Source organism: Prunus dulcis, chromosome 1 (genome assembly GCF_902201215.1).
Source record: "Prunus dulcis chromosome 1, ALMONDv2, whole genome shotgun sequence".
NCBI lineage: Eukaryota > Viridiplantae > Streptophyta > Magnoliopsida > Rosales > Rosaceae > Prunus > Prunus dulcis.
In genome coordinates this window covers 20,010,775-20,020,857 of record NC_047650.1, presented here as the reverse complement: position 1 = coordinate 20,020,857, position 10,083 = coordinate 20,010,775, and the positions used below count along the sequence as shown (strand labels likewise).

At 48.8% G+C, this 10,083-nt stretch overlaps 1 protein-coding gene across 1 annotated transcript; it reads left to right on the top strand.

Annotated features, from left to right (window-relative positions):
* Positions 1-1,712: 1,712 nt before the first annotated feature.
* On the top strand, positions 1,713-3,437 carry LOC117616101. The gene has a single exon (XM_034345314.1). It carries the CDS (start codon positions 1,713-1,715, stop codon positions 3,435-3,437), a length of 1,725 nt encoding a protein of 574 aa, XP_034201205.1.
* The last annotated feature ends 6,646 nt before the right edge of the window (positions 3,438-10,083 follow it).

Here is a 10,083-nt window from a genome sequence, read left to right as displayed (position 1 = left end):
ATACCCTCCCTTGAACCTCTGTGAACCCAGCTAACTTCCAGCTGAAACATCCTCCTCAAGTTTGTGGGACTGCTTACTTGCGTCTCAAAAGCAGTCCACTCCCTCACATTTCTCGAATCCGACTCGGCAGATAAACATGATAAGCACTATCAGCGGTGGCCCTACCGTTGCGGGAATGAGCAACCGTTCGATGAAGCAGTACGTGCGCGCTGCACAGTTTCCTCTGGTATTCGGTATAGAGGTGAATCGGCACCAGGAAGTACCAAAAGTTCATTGGGAACCGATCACATTTTGCGAAGAGGAAGAAGAGGGAGTCCTCTATCCCTACGGCGACCCGATGATCATCCGAGCTGAAATTGCTGACTACGATGTAGGGCGAGTACTGATCGATACTGGGAGTTCCGTGAGCGTGATCTTTGCCGAAGCTTTCAGAGAGATGGGAATAAATGACAACCAAGTCAACCGGCAGTTGACACCTCTGTTAAGCTTCTCTGGGGACCTGGTCCAACCGATCGGTAGTGTGAAACTGCCAATTACATTTGGCACAGCGCCAAGAAAAACGACGACATACGATCAGTTCCTCATCGTCGACTGCCCAACAGCATACAACGTCATCGTTGGCCGAACGACACTTACGAGGGTTAAGGCGCATCTTTCGCCCCACATGCTATTGATGAAGTTCCCAACCCCGAACGGCACGGGAGCAATCAGGGGAAACCAGTTAAGTGCGCGAACTTGCTACGCCACGGCTCTCAAGGCAACCTCTTTCAAACTCCCCGACGAGATCATGTCTGTGCAGGGGTTACCGAACGGCACGGGACCGGTTGACGACCCAAGAGATGAGTCCCCGACCCCCTACACACAGTCCGCCGAGGAAATGGAGACGGTAACCTTGAGCGATGAACAGCCCGATCGCCAGGTTAGGATCGGCACAAGACTCACTGCTGACCTCCGAACGCAATTCATAAATTTCTTGCGGCACCATTCGGAAGTGTTTGCATGGTCTTACGAGGATATGCCCAGCATCGCCCCAGGGGTCATCAGCCATAAACTCAGCATTTCCCCCCGCTTATAAGCCTGTAAGGCAGAAGCGCCTATCGTACGACGCCGAACGATACGAGGCCATGCGTACAGAGGTCGATAAACTTCAAACGATCAGCTTCATCCGGGAGGCAACGTATCCGGTATGGCTGGCAAATTCCGTGATGGTGAGAAAGGCCACAGGCGGGTGGCGAATGTGCCAAGACTATACCGATCTCAACAAGGCCTACCCGAAGGACAGCTTTCTGTTACCACGGATAGACCAGCTTGTGGACGCCACTGCCGGCCACGAACTGCTCAGATATTCATGCACCCTCCCGATAGCGAACACACCGCATTCATAACAGACAAAGGGTTGTACTGTTACAATGTCATGCCGTTCGGTCTGAAGAACGCGGGGGCAACATATCAAAGGCTTGTCAACAAAATCTTCGCCGGATACATCGGCAACATCATGGAGGTTTACGTTGACGACATGTTGGTAAAAAGCAGAACTGCCAAAGAACATCTGCAAAATTTATCAATCATGTTCGGCATACTGAAAGACTACCGGATGAGACTGAACCCGAAGAAATGGGCCTTCGGTGTATCTTCACGGGAAATTCCTCGGATTCATGATCAGTCAAAGGGGGATCAAAGCGAATCCCGAAAAAATAAAAGCAATCATCGATATGGAGAGGCCGAAGACGACGAAGGACATTCAAAGCCTTACCGGACGCGTGGCCGCCTTGACCCGCTTCATATCGAAAGCTACCGATAAATGTGTACCGTTCTTTAAAGCCTTGAAAGGGGGCAAACAGAATATCACATGGACTGCCGAATGCGATAAGGCATTTCAAGACTTAAAGAACTACATGAGCAAAGCCCCCCTGTTGTCAAAACCACTGCCTGAAGAAATTCTCTACCTCTACCTTTCGGTATCTGGCACTGCCGTGAGTTCGGTATTGATTCGAAAACCAGAAATTTCTGGCCGATTGATCAAGTGGGCAATCGAACTCGGGGAATTCGACATACAGTTCGTTCCGAGGCCCGCCGAAAAGGGCCAGGCTGTTGCCGATTTTATCTCCGAGCTTACCCCATCAACAGCACAGTCGACGCCCGAAGCGGTTACCAAGACCGTCTTGCCGGACGAGCTAGACGCCGAACGCTTTGACACCTCAACTCCCATATGGGGTTTGCACGTCGATGGCTCGGCAAACCAACAAGGATGCGGAGCGGGCTTGGTACTGACAACACCGGACGGACTCAAGATCGAGTACGCCCTCCGATTCAACTTCCGAACCTCCAACAATGAAGCGGAATATGAAGCCCTCTTGGCCGGCCTTCGGTTAGCCAAGAGCATGAATGCAAAGCAAATCCGAATTCACAGCGACTCCCAGCTCATCGTGAACCAGGTAACGGCAGACTTCGCCGCCAAGGATGCCTCCATGCACGCCTACCTCTCAACCGCCCATCAGCTACTCCAAAGCTTCCAAGCCTACGGGATCAAACAGATCCCCAGAGGTGAAAACAGCCATGCCGACGCACTGGCGCGCCTGGCTTCGGCGATAAACGACAAGGTCGGAAGGAAGGTGCCGGTGGAGATTCTTGCCCAACCGAACACGGCAGCCTCCGAAACGTGTACCATACGGTATGAGGATACATGGATGTCTCATATCTACTCGTACCTGACGAACGGCACCCTTCCTAAAGATAAGGCCCAGGCCCGGAAGCTTAGATACCGATCAGCAAGGTACACTGTCATCAACAATGTGCTTTACAAGCGTCGCTACACCACCCCATATCTCAAATGCCTTACGGCAGAGCAGGGGGACTACGTCCTTCGGGAGATCCATAACGGTGTGTGTGGCGACCATTCTGGATCCCGGTCCCTCGCCTACAAAGCCTTTCGGCAGGGATACTTTTGGCCGACCATGCATCAGGACGCTAATTCACTAGTGAAGAGATGTGACAAATGCCAGCGCTTCGGTAACGTTCAGCATATCCCCGCCGAACCTCTGACACCGATTGTGAGCCCTTGGCCTTTCGCACAATGGGGACTAGACCTAATCGGTCCGATGCCGCAAAGCAAGGGGCAGGTAAAATATGCAGTGGTTGCCGTTGACTACTTCACCAAATGGGTGGAAGCCGAACCTCTGGCAACCATAACGGCAGCAAAAATGGAGGATTTCGTCTGGACTCATATTTGTTGCCGATTCGGTATCCCATATGCAATCATTACCGATAACAGTAGACAATTCGATTCGGAACTCTTCAGGCAATTTTGCACCCGCCTGAAAATCAACTTGTTTTTCGCATCACCAGCCCATCCCCAGTCGAACGGTCAGGTCGAAGCAATAAACAAAATAGTGAAGAAGCTACTGAAACGGCAGCTGGACAAGGCCAAGGGAGCCTAGCCGGAAAAGCTTCCCGAAGCACTATGGACCATTCGGACGTCTTACCGAACGTCCACTGGAGAAACCCCTTTTTCCCTGGCTTTCGGTTCGGAAGCAGTGGTGCCTGTGGAAATCGGCGAACCTTCCTACCGAAAGAAAAACTTCGCACCGAAGCCGAACGAAGAAGCCATTTCTCTGACCCTTGACCTACTCGAAGAGCACCGAGCACATGTCAACCTTCGGAATGAAGCCTACAAACAACGTGTCTCTCGGTATTACGACTCTAGGGTCAGACACCGCTCATTCCGAATCGAAGACTGGGTCATGCGCAAAGTATCGCTAGCAACCAAAGATGCCACGGAAGGAACCCTCGGACCTTCCTGGGAAGGACCCTATGAGATCATCGGTATCCTTCGTTCAGGAACCTACCGACTAAGAGATTCCAACGGCAAGACCCTCGGCCATCCTTGGAATGTAGAGCATCTCAAATACTACTACAAGTAACCTAGCCTACGGCAGGTCCAAACTGTAACCACTCAAAATGTATTTGTTCTTCAACTGAAATTAATAGAAAGTCTTCGGCACTATTACTTCAATGTCTCTTTGATTGATCTACTAGCCCACGGCTGCTTATGGTGTCAAAGTTAACGTCCTACGGCATCTATATTAGCCTACGGCAATAAATGATTTTCGAGGTTTTTGCCCTACAGATCCCATCGGGACTTGTCAGATTCGAAGTTAACATTCGACAAGCGTCTTTATTAGCCTACGGCAATAAACGATGTTCAATCGGCAATTAGCGTATGTTATAACGCGATCGGCAATTATAACATATTCAAAACACACTTGATAAAAAATGCCCTCGGCACCAAGTTGAAATTGCTGAGACAATTGAATAAGAAGAGTAAGCTTAAATTTAAATAAAACGATGCCCTCGGCACCAATGTGTTTCGAATAAAATGAAAATTACAAAGTTACAAGTACAAAAGAAATAAAGGCCTTCAAGCTTCATCGCCGGCGGCAGCCTCGGCAGACCCAGAGCCCTCGGCAGCGTCCTCCCCTTTGTACTCCTCGATCATTTCCTCGGTTATTCCCTCCGGAAGGGGAGGAGGATCGGCAGCAAAGTTCAGGTTCAGCTTTTGCCCAGGGTTGTACCGCTTGAATCGGTACAGCAGGTCCGCCATCTCCGAGCCGACTTCCCCATCTAGAAGGGCGGTGAACTCTTCAGACGAGCGGTAACCTTGGATAGCTGACCGAACGGCAGCTTCAATCTCCGTAGCCTTGGTCCGCTCGGACTCCTCCAGGGCATCTTGAACTGCCTCCGAAGCCGCCTCGGCATCCTTCGCTGCCGCCTGCGCTGCCTCCAAGGCCACCCGCATCTTCTCCACCATCGCCCCCGAAGTGAGAGCCTGTCGTTCGGCAACCTCTTTCTCCTTGAGCAGCTGGGCGTGGTCCTGGAGTGCCTTGCCTGCTTCGGCAACCTTGGCCCTGCCGTTGTCGTAGGCTTTTTTCGTCTGCTCGGCAGCAGAGATGGCTCGCTTGACACATAGCCACATATCCATGGACGCCTGCACAAAACAGAGGGAGTCAGATGCGTATCCCACTTTACACAAAAGAAAGAAAGGACGAAGGAAGAGGGAAAATTTTACCGAGGCCTGAAGACGGAAGGTGCGTCCGGCCTGCTCCCGAAGAAGCTTCTTCGGCAGTTCGTCAATCTCCGGCAGCTCCATTTGAGAGCCGAGGATCATGTGATTGACAAACTGCACCGTCTTCGAGGGGCAGGCGATGGTGACGGCCTCAGTAGGTCCGTCCTATTCCTCCACCGCAAGGACGGCCCTCGCGGCCTCCGATGGACGGCTCCGTTTGGAAGTCGGCGAAGCTTCCAAGTCTACTGTCACCGGCCGCTTCCCGGCAGCTCTGGAGGCGGCGGCATCGGCATCGGACTGCCTCGGCGCAGGGGCATCGGCAGCGGCCATATGACGGGCTCAGCGCCCAGCTGTCGCAGGCGCTCCGCCAGGGTCACGTCCCCGGGATCCGTCGCCTGCCGAACGGGAGACGCCACGGGCTGCTTTTTCTTCTTCTTGCCCTCCAGGCCCATCATAAGGCGCCTCCTGGAGGACTCATTCATCTTCTTGGCTTCAGCAGCTCTCCTTGCGTCCGTCACTGGTAAAAAACAATCGGTCAGTCGGCATGCACAAAAAAACAAACAAACAAACCATACAAAAAAAGGGGGAGCAAAGTTTACTTACTCTCGGCAGGGTTGACGAGGCCGGCTCTAATCAGATTGTTGGTGAAGAGGAAGCGCGGATACACTCGCTCGGCAGCAGGCACCTTCAGCCTTACTCTGTCGAGCTACCGAATCTCACTCTGTTTAGGGTTCGGCTGCTTGAGTTTACCTGTCCGAAGAGAGAGTTGAAAATAATATAAGAATAAAGAAAGACAATATTCGGTCTACCGATCGATAACTCAGAAACCTACCGGCGATTTGAAATGTCGTGGGTACCGAGAACCGTGGGGGTACTCTCGATGGCGATTCCCAATCACCGGAGAGTAGCACCCGCCGATTCCTTCACGACTTCTGGGAAGTTGGCACCGAGCTGATGAAGTGCCCACGCTCGGAAGCCTTCAGGCAGTTCGCCTGAACCTAGCCACCATGATCGGCACTCTTGGACTTGGTGATGCTGTACAAATACGAGAACTGCTCGTAGGAGGGCTCCCCCTCCCCGGCGATCCCGAACGCAGCTATCACCCTCATCAAGGCCACCCAAAAGTTGGGATTGTACTGGCCTGGGGCATACCCGATCTAGGCGAGTATCTTCTGCACGGCAAGCTGCAACGGCAACCGCACCCCTTGCAGAAGCACTTCGGTGAAGAAAGTGACTTCATCGTCTCCTGGGTCGCTGAGGGACTCGGTAGGACCCGGAATCTTCATCTTCACCGAGTCCGGGATGAGGTACTCGGCCCTAATCTTCTCCAGCTCCCGTTCGGTGATCTTGTTGGGCTCTAAGTAATCGACCCCGAATAGAGCCTTCTTGGGTACACCTACCGGTATCCTAGACCGCTCCCGGTGGATGATCGTCACCCTCAGCCGAGAAGGGTCGACAACGCCCTCATCACGACCGGAGGTAGAGGCCTCCGGCTGATTCCCAAAGGTACCGAAGCGGGTACCGTCTTTATAGACTGCGGCCAAGGGAAGCGGTTGCCCCGTCATAAGTCCCTTGCCGATGCCGTGGGTGGGAACGGAGTTCACCTCCTCACCGATTATTTCAACATCGGTGTCTTCTCCACCCTCGGCTTCGAGGCTCGCAGCCCCGCTGGATGTGTCCCAGCCCGATGACAACTCCTCATCGAACGCATTGGGCTCACTGCCGAAGGACGACTCGCTAGCAGACATCTACAAAAAGGAAAGGAAGGCTAAGGCCGTGTCATAAACTACCCTACCGATGCCTACGTCGCTACCTATGGCTCACTAGACCACCGAAGGAAAACCTTAATAACGATCGGCTAGCTAATGCCATGAAAGCACGTATAGAAATAAAGAGAAGGTATTTTAAGATTACCGAACGATACCTTACCTTGAGTAGTGCGGGAAATCTGACTGCCGAATGGATACTTCGGAAATCGCCTTGAATGCCGAGAACTTCCGTGAAAATCGCCCGGATTGCCGTTCACTCTCTTCGAAAATCGCCTACACAGAGCTCTCGCGTCAACTCAAATGCAAAGTGAGCTTTACGCTTGGAGCAGCCTCTATTTATAGGGAGATGGCTGCAACGGTACACCTCGGGAAACCAAATGGCTCATAAATGCGGCCATCAGGCGTCACTTCGCTAGCCACGTGTCGCCCGGTGGATGGTGATGTGGGCTGCACGCCAGGTGCAGAAGACGAAGCGTCTCTGCACGCCAAGCGCGGAAAACGAAGCGTCTCTGCCCTCACCCTTCTCAGCATCGACGACCCTTCGGGTCTCAGGGGACTCTCTTCTAAACGAAGCTTACCGAACGGCAGGTCACCTACGAACTACCATAGAGAACTAAATTCCCTTCCGAAGGACCTTCGGAAGAGAACTTGGGGGACTACTGTTTATACCGAAAATAAACGACCTATGACCACCAAACACGTGGACGGGATCAATATTTATCACAATGGCCCTTCGGCAAGATTCCTGCCGAAGCTGTACATCTTGACTCTTCTCTTGCAGGACACGTGTCATGCTCACAATCCGCTTCTACAATCCCACATAGGAAATATGAGCATAGTGCACGCCTCCCAAGGCCTGTATAAGGAAACCCCTATCCCCAAAAGGAAGGGAGACAAACCAACGTTACGCTACCGCTTGATCTGTAATCTAATATTTACTAAATCCGTACTTACTTAAGCATCGGAGAGCCTTCGGCCGGTACCACACCAGTACCCCAAGGTCTTACCGAACGTGTCCTTTTGCAGGAACTTGATCTTCCGAAGGCTAACTCCCTTCCGAAGACATAATATCACTAAGTTGAGCGAGGACACGTGTCAAACCACTTTTTCGCATCAACATATTTTAAGTTATCTAATTCGTTGACTCAACTTTATGTATAATTTTGGGTGCATGTGCAAGAGCTGTTTATGCTTGAAAATCTGGACTCATTTTGATTTAAACTCGAATATACTTTATTATCAATATTTGTTATTGGTGTTTTTTCTATTGTATAACTTGCAATGAACTATAATGATCATATTTTTGTTCTATAATCACTGGAAGCAGAAATTTTTTTTTTCTTCTTATTTCTACTAGTCTTTACAAAATTTCTCATTTAGATTTTAGTAGACCATGGGTCTAAACCATATAAACTAAAAAGCGTACCAAAAAAATACCCATCAAGCTTTGGTATGCCAAAAGAATGTGGTAATGATATGCTGGGCCACTTTCAGCAATGAGATGAAATAGAAGGGCAATCAATTACAAATTTAGTGAAGTGTTTACACAAACCCAATAACTTTTTGAAATGAATGAAATTTTCATTAACATAATTTTCGTCAGTACAAGGTACAAACAGATGACAACAAGAGATGACAAGAAGTCCCAATTAAATTCGTCTTCTAATCTCATACATGTGAAAAACACTCTCACCCAAGAGATATACCCTCCCTTGAACCTTTGTGAACCCAGCTAACTTCCAGCTGAAACATCCTCCTCAAGTTTGTGGGACTGCTTACTTGCGTCTCACAAGCAGTCCACTCCCTCACATTTCTCTTATCTCTGCCGTGCTCTCTCTCTTTCTCTCTTTGGTGTGACACAAGCACACACACATGCACACAGTGCACATCGAAAACACAAGCCAGCTGAAAGCACAAGCCATCCATAAAGCTAATTGATATTGTCAATCACAACAGCAAATAGAGAAGAATTATTGCTACCAATCAACACCAGCTACACCTTTTCACTCCACTAACGAAGGATATCCAACAGTTTGCACCCTAAAAACATTAGAGAAACAAGCTCAATTAAGCAGTAATATGCTCAAATTGTTTGTAAGGTACAACAAAATAGCAAAAGAACAGAGAAAGGGTTGCTCTTGCTACCCAAATTGTTTGTGTTTGAATAAACAGAGCAATTACTCAAATCATATGAAAGAAACATACAAATCTGTTAGGACATATAGAATTAACAATATACCCAAACCAAATTAACTTACTCATCACCTTGGAAACTGAGAAATAAAATTATGTATCAGTTGCAATAAGGAAATGCAAGAAAAATAAAACCCCAATAGTGCCAGATCATTTTTCAATCTGTAGTTTATGCTACGAAAAATAAATCTAAATCAAACCCCTTCCATCTCACAAATCAAGACATTCCAAATAAAAATTGAAACAAAACCAAAACCCCAAAAGTGAAGCAAACCATACCAAACATATAAAACAAAAAATTGCAGTAAGATTCTAATTCGAAAAAAATTTGAAGAAACTTAAACCAAAAGACTACCAGAAATAAATGAATACAGAGAGTCTTACGAAATGGAAGATAGCCTTATTTCAAACTTGGAGAAGAAGAGTTGGAGCCTGGGATGAGATCTCGCATAATTCTTCATCCAAAACAAAATCAAGGAACTAACGAGGAAAAAAAAAGAAAGAAACAGAGTGCAAAAATTGGAAAAGAAGAAGAAAAGATCTGCAAAAATGGGGAAACAAAATCAGCAAAGATCGTAAGAAAAAGATATCCATAGTTTTCAGGCTGAAAAAGGTGTTATTTTTCTCTGAAGTATTTTCTGAATGTTGGTGCAGACTCCAATGACAATTCACGTGTTAGGGTTACTTTGCTTTGAAAGAAACATAAGAAATTTTTTTAAAAAAAAAGAGGAATAGAGTAATGGCGTTAACATTCGTGCTAATGAAACTGCTCTCTCTCTCTCCAATAATAGTAGTGCCAAATGTCATAATTCTATTGGTCCGTACTACCACCTGGCACTGCCACGTGGTAGTACCGTATCACTGTGTAAGCCCATGGAGAGACCAACTGCACAGCCCTCCACATAGGGAACACGAAGGAAGGCACTTACCTACTCGAACAGGAAGAGCAGATTCCAGGCCAAATGTTGTGGAGAACCTTTTGCAAGCCCAACCAACCAATAGATTGCATCGGCAGGCCAACCGAAAGGAATAACCCCCATCAACCGATGAGGAGGTTGA

What these genes read in the sequence shown, in the direction of transcription:
- LOC117616101 (XM_034345314.1), top strand. Translation starts at nt 1,713, where the DNA reads ATGGAGAGGCCGAAGACGACGAAGGACATTCAAAGCCTTACCGGACGC.